Below are 21,139 nucleotides of genomic sequence, written 5' to 3' on the forward strand. Positions count from 1 at the left end.
CCCTGGGAAGCTCTGGACAGTGGACCGCGCTGGGGAGCAAGGCTCTTGCACCCCCGGGCCAGTCAGTTATAGAGACTCTCTGTGTTCCCCAGGGAGTGGGGGCAGTGACCATCCAGGCATCTCTGGAGGATGCAGCTGCCGCCAGCCACTGGCAGCACTTCAGAGACAGGACCTGGGTGGGCACTGACAGCCTCTGCCCTGACTCAGTCCTGAAGGGCTCCACCAGCTGCATTGAGGGCTTTGCACTCAGTCAAGCTGCGGAATGGTTTTATGCGTGGAAGGATACGATCAGATTGTGCTGGAGAAAGTTCTCTGGCTGCGGACCAAGAGACGATTGGAGGGGCCAGAGTGGAAGACAGTGGGGAGCCTGGATGGCAGCAGGAGGCTGAGAGATGGTGGACACCACGCCTATTCCCAGCATGCCCTCCTGGGCTCACACCCAGCCCCCATTGAAGGACTGCGGGTTCTCCCCACCCCACTGTTGTGCTCCCTGGAGATTTCTTTGTCAGTTTCACTTGAGTAGTGGGAGGGTGATGGCAGCCTGCCAGCCTCCTCTAGCTCTCCATGGTCTCCAGGCGGGGCGCTGCCCTCATCATTCTGTGCCTGGGCTCTCTTCCAGAATGGGGAGGTGGAGTGCTCCTTCATGCCCTGCCCTGAGCTGGCCTGCCCCCGAGAAGAGTGGCGGCTGGGCCCTGGGCAGTGCTGCTTCACCTGCCAGGAGCCCACACCCGCGACAGGTGAGCTGGCCCAGGGCTGCCCCGACACAGGCAGGGCGTGGATGCTGGGGAGAGAGGCTGAGCTCCACCTGTTGAGACTGCTGGTGTGTGTGTTTGTGTGCGTGTGTATGAATGTGAGTCTGTTTTGTGTAGTGTGTCTGAGTGTGTGCCTGTATAAGTTTGTGTGTGTCTGAGTTTGTGAGTGGTTGTGTGTTGGTGTGTTAGTAGTACCTACGTGTGGGAGTCTGTGTATGTGTGTCTTTGTATTTATGTATATGAGTGTGTGTCTGTGTTTTGTGTAGTATGTCTATGTGTATCTCTGTGGGGGTGTGTGTGTGTATGTGTCTGTGTTTTTGTGTGTGCCTGTGTGAGCATGCATGTTTGTGTCTCTTGTGTCTGCATATGTGTCTCTCGTGTCTGCATGTGTGTGTGTGCATGTAAGTGTATGAGTGTGTCTGAGTGTAAGTTTGTGTGTCTGTGTGAGTAATGTGTGTGTCTGTGAGCATGTATATGTATGTGTGCATTTGTATGAATGTGTGTAAATTTGTGTACATGTGTCTTTGCCCGTGTACAAGTGTGTATCTGTGTGTTGTGTAGTATGTCTTAGTGTGTGCCTGTGTGTGTGTTTCTGTGCTTGTGAGTAGTTTTCTGTGTGTGTGTGTCAGTGTGTTAGTGGTATCTGTGTGTGGGAGTCTGTGTACATGTGTCTTTATGTATGAGCATGTGTCTGCTTTGTGTAGTATGAGTGTGTCTCTGTGGTATTTATGTTTGTGTCTGGTTTTGTGTTTTTGTGTGTGCCTGTGTGAGCATGCATGTTTGTGTTTGTTGTGTCTGTATATGTGTATGTGCATGTAAGTGTTTGATTCTATGAGTGTGTCTGTGTGCAAGTTTGTGTCTCTCTGTGTGAGTAGTATCTGTGTGTGTAAGTATATGTATGTAAGTGTATTTCTATGAGTGTATGTTTGTGTGAGTTGTATCTGTGTGTGTATGTAAATGTGCATTTGTGTATGTGTGTGTCTCTATGTTTGTGCATGAATGGTATCTGCGTGCATGTGTAAGTGTGCATTAGTATGAGTGTATGTGTGTCTCCGTGAACTGTATCTGTGTGTGTGTATATATAAATATGCATTTGTATGAGTGTGTGTGTCTGTGCATGAATGGTATCTGTGAGCTTGTGTCTGTGTACGTAAGTACATTTGTATGCGTGTATGTGTGTCTGTGTTGTATCTGTGTGTGTATGCAAATGTACATTTGTATCAGTATGTGTGTGTCTCTGTGTTTGTGCATGAATGGTATCTGTGTGTGTGTATTTAAGTGTGCATTTGTATGAGTATGTGTGTGTGAGTTGTATCTGTGTGTATATGTAAGTGTGCATTTGTATGAGTGTAAGTTTGTGTGTCGATGTGTGTGAGTGATATCAGTGTTTGTGTGTGTGTGTGCGCATAAGGCGTCTGTCCTTGCTGCTGTTGTAGTCTAGGTCTTGTGCCCACTGTCTTTTCTTTGCCATTGTCCTCATCCAGGCTGCTCTCTCGATGACAATGGGGTTGAGTTTCCAATTGGACAGATCTGGTCGCCTGGTGACCCCTGTGAGTTATGCATCTGCCAGGTGAATGACAACCTGCTCGCCTTCAGCTGCTTTACCCGGCTGCCCCGCCTCACCCAGAGGAGACAAGCGTCCTGGCCCCTCCAGAGGCTGGCCTCAGGCTGGCTGCAGTCTCCCTCCAGCACTGTCAAGTTCCACTTTCACAGAAAGGGTTGGACGCAGTTTATCCTGCCCTCGGTAGATGTGTGAGGACCGTGGTGCTTGGCAGTTGGCCTTAAGAAGTGCGTATGGTTGGCTGGGCGCAGTGGCTCACGCCTGTAATCCCAGCACTTTGGGAGGCTGAGGTGGGTGGATCACAAGTTTAGGAGATCGAGGCCATCCTGGCTAACATGGTGAAACCCCGTCTCTACTAAAAATACAAAAAATTAGCCAAGCATGGTGGCGGGTTCCTGTAGTCCCAGGTGCTTGGGTGACTGAGGCAGGAGAATCATTTGAACCCAGGAGGAGGAGGTTGCAGTGAGCTGAGATCGTGCCACTGCACCCCAGCTTGGGCAACAAAGCAAGACTCCATCTCAAAAAAAAAAAAAGTGTGTATGTCCAAGAGTGGTGGCTCACGCCTGTAATCCCAACACTTAGGGAGGCTGAGGTGGGAAGATTGCTTGAGCCCAGGAATTTGAGACCAGCCTGGACAACATGGAGAGACCCTGTCTCTACAAAAAAAATACAAAAACTAGCTGCGTGTAGTGGCATGCCCCTGTAGTCCCTGCTACTTGGGAGGCTAAGGTGGGAGGATCGCTTCCTCAGCTCCTGAGGCTGACTCAGGAGGTCGAGGCTGCAGTGAACTGTGATCACATTACTGCATTCCAGCCTGGGTGAAAGAGAAAGACCCTGTTTCAAAAAAAAAAAAAAAAAAAGTGTGTGTAACACACTGTGCATGTGCAGGGAGCTGCTGGCATGAGGAGTAAGAATTAGGAATCTTCATAGAAGGTTTTCCCCAGGCATGGATAACTGAGGGAGTGGGGCAGCCTGAGACCTAGTTGTTCAGGCTGTTTCTGTGAAATTGCAGTGTTTTCTTCATGACTGCAAATTGTGTGACCTCACCATTTCAGAAATGGGTAAGGAGGTGCATGAGTTTGAGTCAGATGGACAGCAATGCAAACATAGCTATCCAGCCAGAAATACAACTCTTTTAGCTCATTATTGAAGCACTAGTCATTGTGGGTTTTTTTTTACCATTACGTATAATGGCAAAAACCGCAGTTTTGCACCAATCTAATACATGCTGGCTTTCCTTTCTACTTGAAGAGCTTCGAGTCTTTTAGAGGTTTATTTCTCAAAAGGAGGTCTCTTGCACCTGCGTTGGGAGCCCTGGTTAGACGTGCAGGCTTTCGAGGCCCCGCCCACACCTCTGCCCTCAGAAACTGCATTTTAACCTCTAGGTGATTTGTGTGCACTTTCATGTGGGAGAAGCCCAGCCTTCTAGTGCCTTCGATGAGCCGTTGGTTAAAAAGCTGTAAGCTGAACACGTCTCATTGAAATTAGAGTCGGGAGGAAAGTCCATCCTGTGCTATCTTCTCCTTTATGACTGATTTCGGGCACCCATAATCAGTCACCGAGAGAGTGATACAAAAGGTTCAAACTGTCAGATTTTTTTTTTTTTAAAGAAAAAGAGTCCGGGTGCGGTGGCTCACGCGTATAATCCCAGCACTTTGGGAGGCCGACATGGGGGGATGATCTGAGGTCACGAGTTCAAGACCAGCCTGACCAACATGGTGAAACCCCGTCCCTACTAAATATAAAAAAATTAGCCTGGCATGGTAGTGCGTGCCTGTAATCCCAGCTACTCAGGAGACTGAGGCAGGAAAATCGTTTAAACCAGGGAGGTGGAGGCTGCAGTGAGCCAAGATTGCGCCATTGCACTCCAGCCTGGGCAATATTGAGTAAGACTCTGTCTTAAAAAAAAAAAAAAGAAACCTTGTATGGCACTTTGGCTCTCTGAAATAGACGTTTCTGGTGGCATTGTTTTTTCTAAAAATAATGTTTTATGGTACTCTGTAGGTTCCCGGTGAGCCAGGTTTCCAGGGAAAAGGTGAGAAAGGATTTGGATGGGGGTAACGGTGCAGCCTTTGGCTGCTACAGGAAGCCGAGGAGACCAGAATCCCAGCCCTGACTTTCCTTCTCCTTAAAGATGCGTAGACTTCCTGGAAGGCTCACATGGCCTTTCCCAAGTAACCGGTCCTCTTTAGGGGGACCTGCCACCTTTCAGCTGCATCATGGTGCCTTTCAGGGCAAGCCTTGGCCAGGTTGCTACATTGCCGTTTCTTTTGCAGGGCGGGGAGGCAGGGGCTGGTGTCACCGGTGGGGTCTTGGTGAAGTTCCTCCTTCCTCCAGGCAGATGGCTCGGTGAGCTGCAAGAGAACAGACTGTGTGGACTCCTGCCCTCACCCGATCCGGATCCCTGGACAGTGCTGCCCAGACTGTTCAGCAGGTAATCCCCTGCCTCCGCCCCCAGCCCCCAGGGCAGGGCATCTCAGGGGGTCCCACCTCCAGGTTCACCCTGCACCGGGCTCCTTTGCGCTAAGCCCTATACAACCTTCATCTCTTGTCCTAACAACCCCAAGGGACAACCCCATTGCACAGATAAAGAAACTGAGGTAAAACAGTTTGCCCAAGTCAGGCCGCCTCTGAGTGCTGGAGGCAGATCTGAAGACATGCAGGACTTACAGTGCAGGTGGGCGGTACAGGAGCTGTACCTGTGAGACAATGGGAAAACAGCAAGAGGAGAGCAGTTTTAATAGTCATTTTTGCCTTTTAATAGTCATTTTTACCTTTTCCATGATTTCAGAAGTAATGTTTTATTATAGGAAATTTATTTTATTTTATTTTACTTGTTTTGAGATAGCCTCGCTCTGTCTCCCAGGCTGGAGTGCAGTGGTGCAATCTCAGCTCACTGCACCCTCCGCCTCCCGGGTTCAAGCGATTCTCCTGCTTCAGCCTTCTGAGTAGCTGGGATCACAGGTACCCACCACCACGCCCAGCTAGTTTTTGTATTTTTAGTAGAGACGGGGTTTCACCATGTTGGCCAGGCTGGTCTCGAACTCCTGACCTCAGGTGATCTGCCTGCCTTGGCCTCCTAAAGTGCTGGGATTACAGGCATGAGCCAACGCACCCGACTCCATTATAGAAAATTTAGGAAAAAAGCACAGAGAGCAAAAATAAAAAATATTAACAAGGACCTATTATGACTGTTAAATTTGTGTTTATGTCCTTCTAGTCTCTTTTTGTGATTCGCACACACATTTAGTAGATGTACATTTTACATATATATATATATATATATTATTATTTTTTTTTTTAAAGCTTCCCCTACTATCACATCACCTGCTTTTACACTTACCAGTATGTTATAGTATCATCACTCAGATCAGGCTTCTGGGGCTGTCAGGAATCAGAGAGGGGAGTGGTGTTGGGGAATGTTCTGGACAGGCGGGGTTGGTGGTTTGACTGAGTTTGGAAGGCAGAGAGGAGTTGGGGGGCCTCACACACACCTCGTATTTCCAGTCCTTCCGCCTGATCCCCCCTGGTGAGGAGGTAGAGGAAGAATCTCCCCACTCTCCAGGGTGAGAATACTGAGGCCAACAAGACACTTGATCCTTTTGCTGAATCCGGTGGGAAAAAAGTCAATACACGATTGAGACAATCCAGACAGGCATTTCGTCCCTTCCCTAACTCCCAGGGTGACTGCCTGGGGAGGCACATGGCCTCCCGTTTGCTATCCAGATAAGCCTCTGACCTTGGCCCTGGCGGGGAGCCTGGTCCCTGGCCACTCCCAGCTGGTGCTCAGCACGTGCTCTCTCTGGCAGGCTGCACCTACACAGGCAGAATCTTCTATAACAACGAGACCTTCCCGTCTGTGCTGGACCCATGTCTGAGCTGCATCTGCCTGGTATGGACCACCCAGATCTGACCCCCGCCTCTGGAAACTCCCCCACAACTGACATCGGCTCCTGAATCCCAGAGGCAAAATCCAGAGACCTCCACGACAAGGGATGCTTCTGGTTCATGGTGGAAGTCAGCTCCCTCCAGTCCTGCCCAGGGTGACCCTTTAGACAGGGCCAGATAAATTTTTTTTGTTTGTTTTTGAGATGGAGTCTTGCTTTATCACCCAGGCTCCCAGGTTGGAGTGCAGTGGTGCAATCTCAGCTCACTGCAACCTCCGCCTCCCGAGTTCAAGCGAGTCTCCTGTGTCAGCCTCCCGAGTAGCTGGGACTACAGGCATGCACCATCACGCACGGCTAATTTTTGTATTTTTGGTAGAGACGGGGTTTCGCCATGTTGGCCAGGCTGTTTCTGAACTCTTGAACTCAGGTGATCTGCCCACCTCAGCCTCCCAAAGTGTTGGGATTACGGGCATGAGCTACCATGCCCAGCCCAGATAAATGTTCTTAAACCTGGCTGGCAAAGTCCTCTGCTTCGGGGTTACCCACTAGAGATGGTCTCAGGGATTCTTGATGAGGGTGGAGGTGAAGCGCACAAACCTAGAACCTGGTACTGGAACCTTTTCAATAGACCCACATGGTCAAGCTCTTGCTGTGTGCCAGGCCCCTCATAGGCATGCACTCAGCTAATCCATTCCAGAATTTATCATCTCATTCTTCTGGATGAGAAAACCAAGGCACAGAGAGAGTCTTTGCTTAAGATCCCATAACTAGTTAATCAAAGTACTGAGAATGGAACCCTAGCATTGTGATTCCGAGATGCACATGTATTCTCCTGAGTCATACTGCCCCTCAGTCTGAAAAAGCATGTCACGTAGTATCATTTAATTTTTGGAGAATGAAAACAATTTTTTTTTTTTTTTTTTTTTTGAGACAGGGTGTTGCTTTGTCACCCAGGTTGAAGTGCAGTAGTATGATCATGGCTCACTGCAACCTTGAACTCCTAGACTCAAGCGATCGTCCCAAGTAGGTGGGATCACACCCAGCCAGGATTACCGCCACACCTGGCTAATTAAAACGTTCTTTTCATAGAGATGGGGTCATGTTGTATTGCTCAGGCTGGTATGGAACTTCTGGGCTCAGGCAGTCCTCCCACTTCGGCCTCCCAAGGTTTTGGGATTACAGGCATGAGCCATTGCACCCAGGCAAAAAGTTTTTTCTTTTTTAAAAGTTTATTTTATAAAATTTTTATATAAAAAATATTTTTATATAAAAAATATTTTTTTAAATAAAAAAAAATCTTGCTGTGTTGCCTAGGCTGGTCTTGAATTCCTGGCCTCAAGTGATCCTCCTACCTCACCTTCCCAAAGTGCTGGATTATAGGCGTGAGCCACTATGCCCGGATGAAAAAAAAATACTTTTATTTATTTTTTTTGAGACAGTCTCACTCTGTCGCCAGGCTGGAGTGCAGTGGCACAATCTTGGCTCACTGCAACCTCTGCCTCCCACGTTCAAGCAATTCTCCTGTCTCAGCCTCCTAAGTAGCTGGGATTACAGGTGCGTGCCACCACGCCCGGCTAATTTTTGTACTTTTAGTAGAGTCGGAGTTTTGCCATGTTGGCCAGGCTGGTCTCGAACTCCTGACCTCAAGTGATCTGCCCGCCTCGGCCTCCCAAAATGTTGGAATTACAGGAGTGAGCCACCGCTCCGGGCAAAAAATTCTTAATGCTTATTATGCTGACGGTCTGAATGTGGGATGACGCTGCTTTGCTGGCGTGGGTACAGATGCAATACTCCTTTGGTGATCTGTGAGCCTCAGCAGAGTGCATGCGTGACAAGGGACACGATCTGCAGAAAGATTGAGAAACTCAGGGTAAACAGCCCTGTGCATGTAAACAGCCCTGGGCTACTTACCCTGAGTGACCCACTGCACGTAGGCCCCAGTTGTTCTCAGCCTCGGGCTTTGGGGAACTTTGGCCCCTGGATCTTCCTCTCTTGGGTTTTGGTGCTCATCTTTTCTGGGCAGTTCATGCAACAGGCATCTGTTAACAGATGCACTCCGTGGACAGGGCCATGTTCTTACCTTTGAGGGGCTTGAATTCTAGTGGGAAGATGGACCCCAACAGAGAAAATGTGCCCACTGCTCCACTGTCCCACCATAGTCTCCTCCCACAGTGTTGATCGTTCTGATGAGCACTCAGTGGCTATAGGAGCGGCATTTTCCTGAGTGTCTCATCAGCTGCCCTGAACCGAGGGCCTTGTGTGTTTTCTGTGTCTTGCAGCTGGGCTCAGTGGCCTGTTCCCCCGTGGACTGCCCCATCACCTGTACCTACCCTTTCCACCCTGACGGGGAGTGCTGTCCCGTGTGCCGAGGTGAGTGGGACCAGCTACCCCACGTGCAAGGCTCCCGGCCAGGCCTTGGCTCTCATGGGCTCCTGTCTCCTCCGCCTCCACAGACTGCAACTATGAGGGAAGGAAGGTGGCGAATGGCCAGGTGTTCACCTTGGATGATGAACCCTGCACCAGGTGCACGTGCCAGGTGAGCTGGGCCTGGGAACCCAAGAGCGGCCCCAGAAGAGGGCGGCTTCTTGCCTTTTGTCCCTTTGCAAAACATGGAGCCCCTTAGCTGGCATGAGTCCATCCTCCTGCCATCCTCCACCTTTAATTAACTGCCAGAATATCTGTGGTTTTGACCATCTCTCCCTCTGTGGAAGTCCAGAGGGAGAAGTGGTTTCCCTAAGGGGTTCCTGCCATGGCTGGCTTTACCTGTACTCCAGGCGAGGGCTCAGGCACTGCAGCCTCTGTCCCGGGATCTTTCCATGGGTCCTGCTGCTGGTGCAAGAGGCCCTTGAGGGCACTGCCCAGGGCAGGCAAGATGCTCTGGGCTTCCTCATGGGGGTCCTTCTGCTTCCCCAGCTGGGAGAGGTGAGCTGCGAGAAGGTTCCCTGCCAGCGGGCCTGTGCCGACCCTGCCCTGCTCCCTGGGGACTGTTGCTCTTCCTGCCCAGGTAAGTGGGCCTCTGGGTCCTGGAGTGTCTCCACCATTTTCTTCCATCTTGCTCTTCTTCCCCAGTACGTAGAACTTATAAAGGGCCGGATGAGAGAAAGCTAGGCTCAGAGAGGGAACACAGCTCGCGCACGGTTGTACAGCTGTGCTGTGACCTGCTGACCCTCGTCCCATGCTCATGATGCCACACACGATGGTGTTTGTTTATTTGTACTCCCTTTTTCTTCTTTATCTCCTTTCTTAATCTCTTCCTCTGCTTTCTTCTTTATTTTAAATTACAACATGGGAACTAAGTCCGTTTTACAGAAGAGTAATCTCTAACATGCATTGAGCACCCACTGTGTGCCGCGACACCTCATGTGTCTATACCCCTGCAATACTCCTGTCATCCTGTGCCAGGTGAGGAACAGACCCAGGGAGGTGAAGTGCTGTGCTTGAGTTCACATAGCTGATTGGTGGTAAAGCCAGGATTTCAGCCTGGAGTCGATGCTTTTAGATAGGACAGTGGATTGATTCCCAGCAACTGATGCCACTGTACTCCAGCCCGGGCCACAGAGAGACACTGTCTCTAAACAACCCAAAACACAACACAACACATATTCCTCCTGTCCCACTGAGATTTTGTACCCTTTGACAATCATCTCCCCATTCCCCTCGCCGCCACCAGCCTCCGTAACCACGATTCTACTCTCTGCTTCTTTGGGTTCAATCATTTTGGATTCCACATAAAACTGAGATTTTGCAATGGTTGTCTTTGTGTGTCTGGCTTATTTCGCTTAGCAAAATGTCCTCCAATTTCATCCATGTTGTTGCAAATGACAGAATTTCCTTTTTCTTTTTTTTGAGGATTCTCACTTTGTCACCCAGGCTGGAGTGCAGTGGCGCTATCTCAGCTCACTTCAACTTCCGCCTCCCAGGTTCAAGTGATTCTCGTGCCTCAGCCTCCTGAATAGCTGGGATTACAGGTGCACACCACCACACCCGGCTAATTTTTGTATTTTAGAACAAGGTTTCACCATGTTCATCAGGCTGGTCTCGCACTTCTGACCTTAAGTGATCCGCCCCCTTCAGCCTCCCAAAGTGCTGGGATTACAGGCGTGAGCCTGTCATTTCCTTGTTTTAAAAGGCTAAATAATATTCCATTCTGGATAAAGAAATGTGGTATATGCAAAATAATGTGGTATATGCACACAATGAAGTACTATTGACGGACACTTAGGTTGGTTCCATAGCTTGGCTACTGTGAATAGTGCCACAGTGAACACAGGAGTGCAGCTGTCTTCCCCAAACTGACTTTAAATCTTCTGGGTAAATACTCAGCAGTGGGATTGCTGGATCTATTTTATGTTTTTTAAAATTCTAGGAAGACAGGGATTTTTTTTCACTGATGGTGGCCTGAATTTCCTTTTTTATAAAATATTTGTTTAACTCCTTTGACCTTTCGAAGAGTATGCTCTCTTTTCGGGGGCAGCTCTTCAGATCTGTGGATGATGAGCTTTTAGGGCGGGTGGCACCGGGAATATCCACTGAGCCTTTAAATCCATCATGTTGGGGACATCATAGATTGTACTTCATTATAACCACCACAAACTTCTCTGCATGCTAGTGGATATTAGTCCCCTGAATGTCTAGAGACTGATTGCTAGCTAACGTGCCAGGCACATTACTCAGCATTTTATACCTTACTTAAATGTATTACCTCATTTAAATGTTCATGGAATGTTCCAGCGTGGCTGCTATGTTCCCCATTTTGCAGGTGGGGAAATGGAGGCTCAAAGAAGTTAAGTTTCTAGTTGGTATGTAAGACTTAAGCCTAGGTCTCTCTTATTTCCTATCCTTTGCTCTTTCCCATCCTGCCCTCCTACCTCCACATGGGGAAACTGAGGCCCAAAGAGGTGACCTTCAGGCCTGGCATGGTGGCTTATGCCTGTAATTCCAGCACTTTGGGAGGCTGATGTGGGCGGATCGCCTGAGGCCAGGAGTTCGAGACCAGCCTGTCCAACGTGGTGAAACCCTGTCTCTACTAAAAGTAGAAAAATTAGCCGGGCGTGTTGGTGCACGCCTGTAATCTCAGCTATTTGGGAGGCTGAGGCAGGAGAATTACTTGAACCTGGGAGATGGACGTTGCAGTGAGCTGAGACTGCCCCCTGCCCTCCAGCCTGGGCAACAGAGCCCAGCTCTGTCTCAAACAAAAACAAAACAAAGAGGTAACCTCCAGAGCCCAGCTCCTTCTCCTGAAACACGTTATGTTTACCACATACTTCTTATTAACAAGAACTCCCTTTAAGGGAAAACAACTTTTTATTGAAGTAGAATATGTTTTCTTTTGATGATTTTTTTTTTTTTTTTTTTTTTGAGACAGGGTCTCACTCTGTTGCCCAGGCTGGACTGCAGTGGTGCGATCACAGCTCACTGTAGCCTCGACCCCCTGGGCTCCAGCAATCCTCCTACTTCAGTCTCACAAGTAGCTGGGACTACAGGTGCGTGTCACCATGCCTGGCTAATTTTTTGTTTTATTTCCAAGCCCATGAAGTGATAAACGCTTGGCTAATTATTTTATTTTTTTAGAGACACTGTCTTGCTGTGTTGCCCAGGCTGGTCCCAACTCCTGGACTCAAGCGATCGTCCCGCCTTGGCCTCCCAAACTGTTGAGATTATAGGCATGAGCCACCGAGCCCAGCCTCTTTTGATGATTTTTTAAAAGTATAACAGCTTTCTTAGGATATAGTTCATATATCATACGTTCACACATTTAAAGTATATGATTCAATCATTTAAAGCGTATTTTTAGAGTTATGCAACCATCTATTAATACGAATAGTTGATTTTTAAAATATAATCATTCCAGTTTTTTATGTGCTTGACAACATCTGATTTTTCCTTGATCATACCTTTGATACTCTTTCTTTTTTTTTTTTTTTTTTTTTTTGAGACGGAGTCTCGCTGTGTCACCCAGGCTGGAGTGCAGTGGCGCGATCTCGGCTCACTGCAAGCTCCGCCTCCCGGGTTTACGCCATTCTCCTGCCTCAGCCTCCGAGTAGCTGGGACTACAGGCGCCCACCACCACGCCCGGCTAGTTTTTTGTATTTTTAGTAGAGACGGGGTTTCACCATGTTAGCCAGGATGGTCTCGATCTCCTGACTTCGTGATCCACCCGCCTCGGCCTCCCAAAGTACTGGGATTACAGGCTTGAGCCACCGCGCCCGGCCTGATACTCTTTCTTCTTCTTCTTTTTTTTTTTTTTTTTTGAGATGGAGTCTCGCTCTGTTGTCCAGGCTGGAGTGGAGTGGCATCATCTTGGCTCACTGCAACCTGCATCTCGCAGGTTCCAGCAACTCTCCTGCCTCAGCCTCCCGAGTAGCTGAACTACAGGCACCACCATGCCTTGCTAATTTTTGTATTTTTAGTAGAGATGGGGTTTCACCATGTTGGCCAGGATGGTCTCAAGCTCATGACCTCAAGTGATCCATCCACCCGGCCTCCCAGAATGCTGGGATTATGGGCATGAGCCACTGTGCCTGGCCTGATACTCTTTCTTTTTTTGCTTCTTCACTCTTCATTTTCTTTTTGCTGAGCTTCTTCCTTTTTTCACAAATGATTCCTAACTTTCTGGTGGTTTATCTTAATGATTTTTTGACTTTACAAGGTACAAAACCATCAAAATTTTGCTGTATTTTGAATTTTGATCTTTTCCTGGGTTATCAATATGTGACACATGGATATTCAGCACTTTATTAAAAAAATAGGATTTGACTTAGATGATTTTGCCCAACTGTAGGCCAATGTAAGTGTTCTGAACACGCATAAGGTTGGCCAGGGTTCAGGAAGTGAGCTGTATTAAATGCATTTTTGCTGGGCACTGTGGATCACGCTGATAATCCCAGCACTTTGGGAGACTGAGGCAGGAGGATCACTTGAGCTCAGGAGTTTGAGACCAGCCTGGGCAACAAAGTAGGATCCTGTCTCTACTAAAATAAAGTAAAAGTAAAGTAAAGTAAAAAGTAAAGTAAAGTAAAATAAAATAAAATATAAAATAAATAAATACTAGCCAGGTGTGGTAGCATGTGACTATGGTCCCAGCGACTAGGAGAGCCAACGTGGGAGGATCACTTGAGCCCAGGAGGTCTAGGGTGCAGTGAGCCATGTTCACACCACTGCACTCCAGCCTGGACAACAGAGTGAGAACCTGTCTCAAAGAAGGAAAAAAAAAAAAAAAAGCCTTTTTGGTTTTTTTGGTGAAACGGAGTCCTGCTCTGTCTCCCAGGCTGGAGTACAGTGGCATGATCTCAGCTCACTGCAGCCTCTGCCACCCGGGTTCAAGTGATTCTCGTGCCTCAGCCTCCCGAGTAGCTGGGACTACAGGAACACACCACCACGTCCGGCTAATTTTTGTATTTTTAGTAGAGATGGGGTTTCACCATATTGACCAGGCTGGTCTCGAACTCCTGACCTCAGGTGATCCGCCCGCCTCGGCTTCTCAAAGTGTTGGGATTACAGGCGTGAGCCACTGTGCTTGGTCAGAAATGCATTTTTGATTTACAGGTTTATTGGGATGTGACCCTATTGTAAGTCGAGGCACATCTGTGTTTATTTTCTCCTTGTGTGCTGAGCCTTTATGATGTGCCAAGCCCTAGGCTGAGACTTTTCTAAAAATTCTTCAAAGAAACTATTTTTTAGAACAGTTTGAGGCTCATGGCAAAATTGAGTGGAACGTAGAGAGTTCCCATATGTTTCGGACTCCACACGCCACAGCATCGCCCCCTATTAGCACCCCACACCAGTGTGGCATGTTTGTTATAATCGGTGATCCCACACTGACACTGACATGTCATTGACATCCAGTGTCTATAGTTCACATTGAGGTTTAGGCTGAGACTCTCCATGCACCCTTTCATTCACACTCGGTCCTTACTGCTGTGCCCATTTTACAGATGAGGAAACAGGCCCGGGGGAGTTGCATGCCTTGTGTGAGGTCACACAGCTAACTGCCTGCCTCCCTCCGTTCATGGCTCCTTCAGTCTTCCCTTCCTGGAGGCAGTTGCTGGCCGGTCCTCACCAGGTGTGCTGAGGCCCCTCTGAGGACAGAGCTTGGGTGTCCCTGGCGTACCTTGTCCCAGAGCCACCTTGGCCACTGGAGAGAACCATTGTGCATCTCGTTTCGCCCTCCTCTCTCTAGATTCCCTTTCTCCCCTGGAAGAAAAGCAGGGGCTCTCCGCTTACGGAAATGTGGCGTTCAGCAAAGCTGCTAGGAGCCTGCATGGAGACACTGAGGCCCCTGTCAACTGTAGCTCCTGCACTGGGACCCCAATAGCATCACTCTCGAGGCCGGCGCTCCATCTGCTTCAGCTCCTTTTAAGAACGAACTTGACAAAAACACAGACTTTACCTACAAGCCCAGCAGGAGCTCTTGGTCTACACTCACCCGCTTTGGGGCCCACAGGCACTTTCCCAGGGGAGCCTGGGGCCTCCCCTCGACTCTCACCAGGGCCTTCGACCCCTCCAGGAGCCCCCACTCTACCTCTAGCTTCCCCAGGGGCTCCTCAGCCACCTCCTGTGACTCCAGAGCACTCATTCTCAGCCTCTGGGGCCCAGATAGCATCCAGGTGGCCTCCTCTGCCTGCCACCCTCCTGACAGAAGCTTCAGCACTTTCCATGATGGACCCCAGCCCCTCGAAGACCCCCATCACCCTCCTCGGGACTCGCACGCTTTCTTCCACCACCTCTAGACTCTCTGCAGCCCTTGCAGCCACCACCCACCATGGCCCCCAGCAGCCCCCAGTGGGGGCCTCTCAGGGGGAAGAGTCCACCATGTAAGCCGGTCACTGTGTCCGGGAGACTCAGGAGAGAGGACACTCTGCCAGTGGCTCCAAGGGTGAACCTAGTGGGGATGCCTGGGCTCCCTCCTGCAGGGGCCCTGGTGAGGATGGAAGACCCCCAAGGCTGGATGTAACCTTGTTCCCAGGAAGTGTTTGGAATGTGCTGTAAGAATGGAGGAAGTGGTTTCCACTGTCAGCATCCTCCCTGGACCGCGTGGCCAGCTCATCTTTTGAGAAGGGTTGGGGGCTGCCAAGTTCTCCTAGAGGAAGAGTCACGTCCAGCTGGGATTCCACTCACTGGGCCTGTACCGCCAGGTGTCATGCGTCCCCCTGAGGTTTCCTGATTAAAGGTTGTCTCGGTTTCCCCAGGCTGCACTGCTCATTCACCACTTACCTGTGGGAAGGTGGGAAACGTGGCCCCAAGCCCACAGGTGGTTAGTGAGCGCCCACCTTTACCCCACTGCTGGGGAGAAAAGCTGGCACTAAATTGTGACTGGGCTGGGAAAGGGTCTCCTGTAAGCACTTGGCGGCCTTTTTTTTTTTTTTTTTTTTTTTTTGAGACGGAGTCTCGCTCTGTCGCCCAGGCTGGAGTGCAGTGGCCGGATCTCAGCTCACTGCAAGCTCCGCCTCCCGGGTTCGGGCCATTCTCCTGTCTCAGCCTCCTGAGTAGCTGGGACTACAGGCGCCCGCCACCTCGCCCGGCTAGTTTTTTTTTTTTTTGTATTTTTTAGTAGAGACGGGGTTTCACCGTGTTAGCCAGGATGGTCTCGATCTCCTGACCTAGTGATCCGCCCGTCTCGGCCTCCCAAAGTGCTGGGATTACAGGCTTGAGCCACCGTGCCCGGCCTTTTTTTTTTTTTGAGACGGAGTCTCGCTCTGTCACCCAGGCTGGAGTGCAGTGGCCGGATCTCAGCTCACTGCAAGCTCCGCCTCCCGGGTTCACGCCATTCTCCTGCCTCAGCCTCCCGAGTAGCTGGGACTACAGGCGCCTGCCACCTTGCCCGGCTAAGTTTTTGTATTTTTAGTAGAGACGGGGTTTCACTGTGTTAGCCAGGATGGTCTCGATCTCCTGACCTCGTGATCCGCCCGTCTCGGCCTCCCAAAGTGCTGGGATTACAGGCTTGAGCCACCGCGCCCGGCCTTGGCGGCCTTTTATATTGGGAGACTTCTTTTTATTTTTTTCCCCAAGATCATGATTTTAGTTTCTGTTTCTTTTTTTTACTTTTATTTTAAGTTCAGGGGTACATGTGCAGGTTTATTATATAGTTAAACTTGTGTCACAGGGATTTGTCATACAGATTATATTATTTCATCACCCAGGGATTAAGCTTAGTACTCATTAGTTATTTTTCCTAAGTCTCTCCCTCTACCCTCCCTCCACCCTTCCGTAGACCCCAGTGTGTGCTGTTCGCCTTTATGTGTGCATGTGTTCTCATCATTTAACTCCCACTTATAAATGAGAACATGCCGTATTTGGTTTTCTCTTCCTGCATAACTTTGCTAAGGATAATGGCCTCCAGCTCCATTCATGTTCCTGCAAAGGACATGATCTCATTCTTTTTTATGGCTGCATAGTATGTACACCATGGAATACCATGCAGACACTGGGGGTCTTCCACAGTGAGAAGGGAAAAGATGATGGAGGGGACTTGCTTCTGGGAAGGAATCTCTGAGACTAAATGACAGGCCAGCAGTTTCTTTTTTGACACGGAGTTTCGCTCTTGTTGCCCAGGCTAGAGAGCAATGGTGAGGCCTTGGCTCACTGCAACCTCTGCCTCCCGGGTTCAAGCAGTTCTCCTGCCTCAGCCTCCTGAGTAGCTGGGATTACAGGCACCCACCACAACACCCGGCTAAGTTTTTGTATTTTTAGTAGACATGGGGTTTCACCATGTTGGCTAGGCTGATCTTGAACTCCTGACCTCAGGTGATCTGCCTGCCTTGGCCTCCCAAAGTGCTGGGATGACAGGCGTGAGCCACCACACCCGGCCGGGCCAGCAGTTTCTTAAGACGTGTTTTCAGCACGAACACCTGTGGGCAGAGGGGAAGGAGCGGGGAGGGAGAGTAGGGCTGCTGGGCCTTCTCGAAGCCCCAGCCAGCCCCCTCTGGGAGCTCTGGGGCTAGGCTGGCCCTTCAGAGCTGTCCTGAGCTGGGGCCACGGGGCAGGGCTTTCTGCGGAGATTGATCCTTCAGTCCTAGCAGGGGGTCTGAGCAGTGCAGCACAGTGTGCATGAGAGATGGGAAGAGGACAGTGCCATCATGAATGGGGGAATGAGGATTTGTGATAAGGGAAGTGATGTGGGGCTAGGAAGCAGAAGCGGCCCTGTCACCAAGTCACCACTTGCTACCATTTTTTTTTTTTTTTTGAGACAGGATGTTGCCCTGTCACCCAGGCTGGAGTGTAGTGGCATGATCAGGGCTCACTGCAGCCTCAACTTCATGGGCTCAAGCCTCCCTCCCACCCCAGCTTCCCGAGTGGGTGGGATTAGAGGCACACGCCACCACGCCTGTCTAATTTTTAAAAAATTTTTGTAGAAACAGGGTCTCGCTGTGTTGCCTAGACTGGTCTTGAACTCCTACGCTCAAGTAATCTTCCCACTTCAGCCTCCCTGAGTACTGGGATTACAGGCATGCGGCCCCACACTTGCTGCCGCTGAAACCCATGGAGGCTGCAGAGTGAAAGCACCCCCAGGGCATGGCCTGTCACTTTGCCGAGGCCGCCCTCTTCTGAGCCCTTCTCTATCCTGCTGCTCACTCTGTGTCCCAGGGCGAAGCGTCTGCTGAAGTGTTCCCTGGCTGCAAAGGCAACCTGGTATCCAGTCGGGATGACAGTGTAGTCAGGCCTCTCACCTGAGCATGGTGGCAGGAATAATGAATGTGGGAGATAGGAGCATGGAAACCAAAGAGTTTGGAGAGGCAAAGGACTTAAGAGACTGTTTTGTCCAGTAAGATACAAAGGGTCATGGTCATGAGTGAGGTTTGGGGCCTATGAAACTCAAGTGTGAACCTCGCTCTGCTGGACTAGCTGTGGGATATTAGGTCTCTGCTCCCTTATTATTTTTTGAGATGGAGTCGTGCTCTGTCACCCAGGCTGGAGTGCAGTGACGTGATCTTGGCTCACTGCAACCTCCGCCTCCCAGGTTCAAGCGATTCTCCTGCCTCAGCCTCCCGAATAGCTGGAATTACAGGCGTGCACCACCATGCCCAGTTTTTGTATTTTTAGTAGAGACAGGGTTTCACCACGTTGGCCAGGCTGGTCTCAAACTGACCTCAGGTGATCTGCCCGCCTTGGCCTCCCAAAGTGCTGGGATTACAAGCATGAGCCATCGTGCCTGGCTTTTGCTCCCTTATTTGGACAATGGGGATAATAACAGGTCTGCTTTATGGAGTTGTGACATTGACGTGTGATAATGCCTCCGTAAGTCTCAGTGGTTTACACTTGTGGCCCTGTGGCCCCTAAGCTTGCTACAGCCCACCGGGCTTAGTGATGCCACATGGGGTCTGATTTCAGGATGAAAGCCTAGAGTGCTCATTGCCCCCGTGCTGCAACTTTTCAAACAAGTCCATCTGTCAAAATGATAGTGGCTAAAAATTAGTGTCAATTTCCTCATTGCTATTCTTTTATGCAATAAGTTAGCATGCATTTTAAGTTTAATACTAGTCCCCCCTACCTGCCTCTGCAAATAGGACTCATGTCAATAATGTTCATTTTGAATGTTAAAAAAAAGAAAAGGAGTCCGGGCACTGTGGCTCATGCCTGTAATCCTGGCACTTTGGAAAGCTGAGGCAGGTGGATCACGAGGTCAGGAGTTCAAGACCAGCATGACCAATATGGTGAAACCCCATCTCTACTAAAAATACAAAAATTAGTTGCGCATGGTGGTACGTGCCTATAGTCCCAGCTACTTGGGAGGCTGAGGCAGGAGAATCGCTTGAACCCAGGAGGCAGAGGTTGCAGTGAGCCGAGATCGCACCACTCCACTCCAGAGCCTGGATGACAGAGTGAGACTCCATCTCCAAAAAAAAAAAGAGTCGGGCGCGGTGGTTCTCGCCTGCAATCCCAGCACTTTGGGAAGCTGAGGCAGGTGGATCGCTGTGAGCTCATGCGTTTGAGACAAGCCTGGGCAACATGGCAAAACCCTATCCCTACCAAAAATACAAAAATTAGCCAGGCGTGGTGGCGCATGCCTGCAGTCCCAGCTGCTAAGGAGGCTGAGGCTGGAGAATCACTTGAGCCCAGGAAGCAGAGGTTGCAGTGGGCTGAGATCACACTACTGCACTCCAACCTGGGTGACGGAACAAGACCCTGTCTCAAAAAAAAAAAAAAAAAAAAAAAAAAGGTTAGTGGGGGGTGGGGCAAGGGGACAGCTGTAAACAATTTTCCTAAGTTTTTCCAAGTATAAAAACAGGCTTAACTGGACTGTTCCCCATCCAGTATCACAGCTGAGAAGCAGAGGCTCAGAGAAGTTAGGAGAGTGTTCTAAGGCTACACAGATTATGACGGCTGAATGGGAGGAGAGCCCCATTTTTCTGACTCCCAGTCCAGGCATTTTTCCTTTGCTTCACATGTCACCTGATGAGGTTTTCCTGCTGGCGTTTGGAGAGACAGCTGATGGCCCACAGTTGAGGAGGGTCCCTGTGAACACTATTTGAGTTTGGGTTCCCCCTAAAGCAGACCCGGAGATGGTATTCGGATGAGAGCCAAGAGAAAAAGACCAAGGGGCATTGATGAGCCGGTTACAGCTATAGGCAATTGGCACTTTGTCCTTCTAGGGACCCTCTGAGAGAATGTGGAGCCCATGCCTTGCCTCAGGATTGTCCCCCAAGGATGTGAAGATGCACCAGTAGTTGTCCCTCAGCTTTCGTCCCTCACTGGTGGAGCCTCGTCCTGGGCTCTTGGCTCTCTAGCACACCCAGCTGGCCTTGCCATAGTACTGAGCCTGCCTTTCTGCTCGTCCCCAGGCACCAGAAAACTCTTGGGGCAGAGGTGCAGGAGCCATCGGTGGAGGGCTGGGCCAGGGCTCTCACTGGGCCAGGTAAGAACATGTTCTGCCCACGATAAACCACAGTGCACCAGGAGGCAGGAGTCCACCTGAAGCCCCCAGCGGGGTGTGCAGTGCCTTTAATGGGATGAGCTGCTTCGAATTCTCAGGAGCCTGGGCTCCAACAAGCAAGGGGGTGTTTGTTCTTGGATGGAGACACCCTGCATTTTTCCTGAGCTAGGATTCCACTTTCAGGGTTCTGAGAAACAGAACAGAATGGGGGTGTGTTGGAAGCCTATTCTATGGCCTCAGTTTCCCTTGCACCTGGGAGCTTCCCAAAGGGCAGAATGATCAAATCTGTTTCAAGAGACCCGATTTTGAAGGTTATTAGATGCATGGCCTGAAGGCAAGTCACAGTAGGTTTCTAAGTAGGACAAACTTTCAGAGGCTCAAAATCATATAATTCACTTTGTTTTTTTAACTTACCTTCTTTTTAAGATCTTTCTGAGGCTGGGCGCAGTGGCTCGCATCTGTAATCTCAGCATTTTGGGAGGCTGAGGTGGGTGGATCATGAGGTCAGGAGTTCCATACCAGGCTGGCCAACATGGTGAAACTCCGTCTCTACTAAAAATACACAAATCAGCTGGGTGTGGTGGCAGGCGCCCGTGATCCCAGCTATTCGAGAGGCTGAGGCGGGAAAATTGCTTGAACCTGGGAGGTGGAGGTTGCAGTGAGCTGAGATCGCGCCACTGCACTCCAGCCTGGGAGACAGAGCAAGACTCTGTCTTAAACAAACCAACAAAAAACTTTCCATCTTAGCACCTAGTGAGCACATTTGCTTTTTCCTTTTCCAGCTGTACATTGTGTGGATGCAGCATAAGCTGTTGAAGCAACCCCTGTGGATGGACTTTTCGGTCATTTCAAATCTTGCTTTTCCACATGATGCTGCAAAGAATCATGTCCTTATATCATTTTGCACATGTACAAGTGTATCTTTAAGGTGAATTTCCAGAAGTGAAGTTACTGAGCCAAAAGGCATATGGTTTTTTTTTTTTAAATGGAGTTTCACTCTTGTTGCTGAGGCTGGAGGGCGGTGTGGTCATCTCCTCGGCTCACTGCAACCTCCGCCTCCCAGGTTCAA

At 49.7% G+C, this 21,139-nt stretch overlaps 1 protein-coding gene and 1 long non-coding RNA gene across 25 annotated transcripts in view; one reads left to right on the forward strand and one right to left on the reverse strand.

Annotated features, from left to right (window-relative positions):
* VWCE (von Willebrand factor C and EGF domains) overlaps positions 1 to 15,383 on the forward strand; it is a 38,072-nt gene extending 22,689 nt beyond the window's left edge. For 6 of the 24 annotated variants that reach the window (XM_077962635.1, XM_001083081.5, XM_077962639.1 and 3 more), the window contains 8 exons: positions 620 to 737; positions 2,237 to 2,322; positions 4,651 to 4,747; positions 6,123 to 6,205; positions 8,480 to 8,570; positions 8,654 to 8,736; positions 9,114 to 9,204; positions 14,380 to 15,383. In XM_077962635.1, the coding sequence (XP_077818761.1) occupies positions 620 to 737; positions 2,237 to 2,322; positions 4,651 to 4,747; positions 6,123 to 6,205; positions 8,480 to 8,570; positions 8,654 to 8,736; positions 9,114 to 9,204; positions 14,380 to 15,017 (1,287 nt within the window). In that variant the 3' untranslated portion in view covers positions 15,018 to 15,383. The other 18 variants (XM_077962641.1, XM_015114012.3, XM_077962646.1 and 15 more) reach the window with 8 other exon arrangements.
* Positions 15,384 to 16,497: 1,114 nt separating this feature from the next.
* Positions 16,498 to 19,356, reverse strand: LOC144334194 (uncharacterized). Its single transcript, XR_013403750.1, has 2 exons — positions 19,297 to 19,356; positions 16,498 to 18,107 (listed from the first exon to the last, which is right to left on the reverse strand). It is a non-coding gene; the product is annotated as an uncharacterized LOC144334194 (long non-coding RNA).
* Between the last annotated feature and the right edge of the window lie 1,783 nt (positions 19,357 to 21,139).

Source organism: Macaca mulatta, chromosome 14, assembly GCF_049350105.2.
Source record: "Macaca mulatta isolate MMU2019108-1 chromosome 14, T2T-MMU8v2.0, whole genome shotgun sequence".
Taxonomy (NCBI): Eukaryota; Metazoa; Chordata; class Mammalia; order Primates; family Cercopithecidae; genus Macaca; species Macaca mulatta.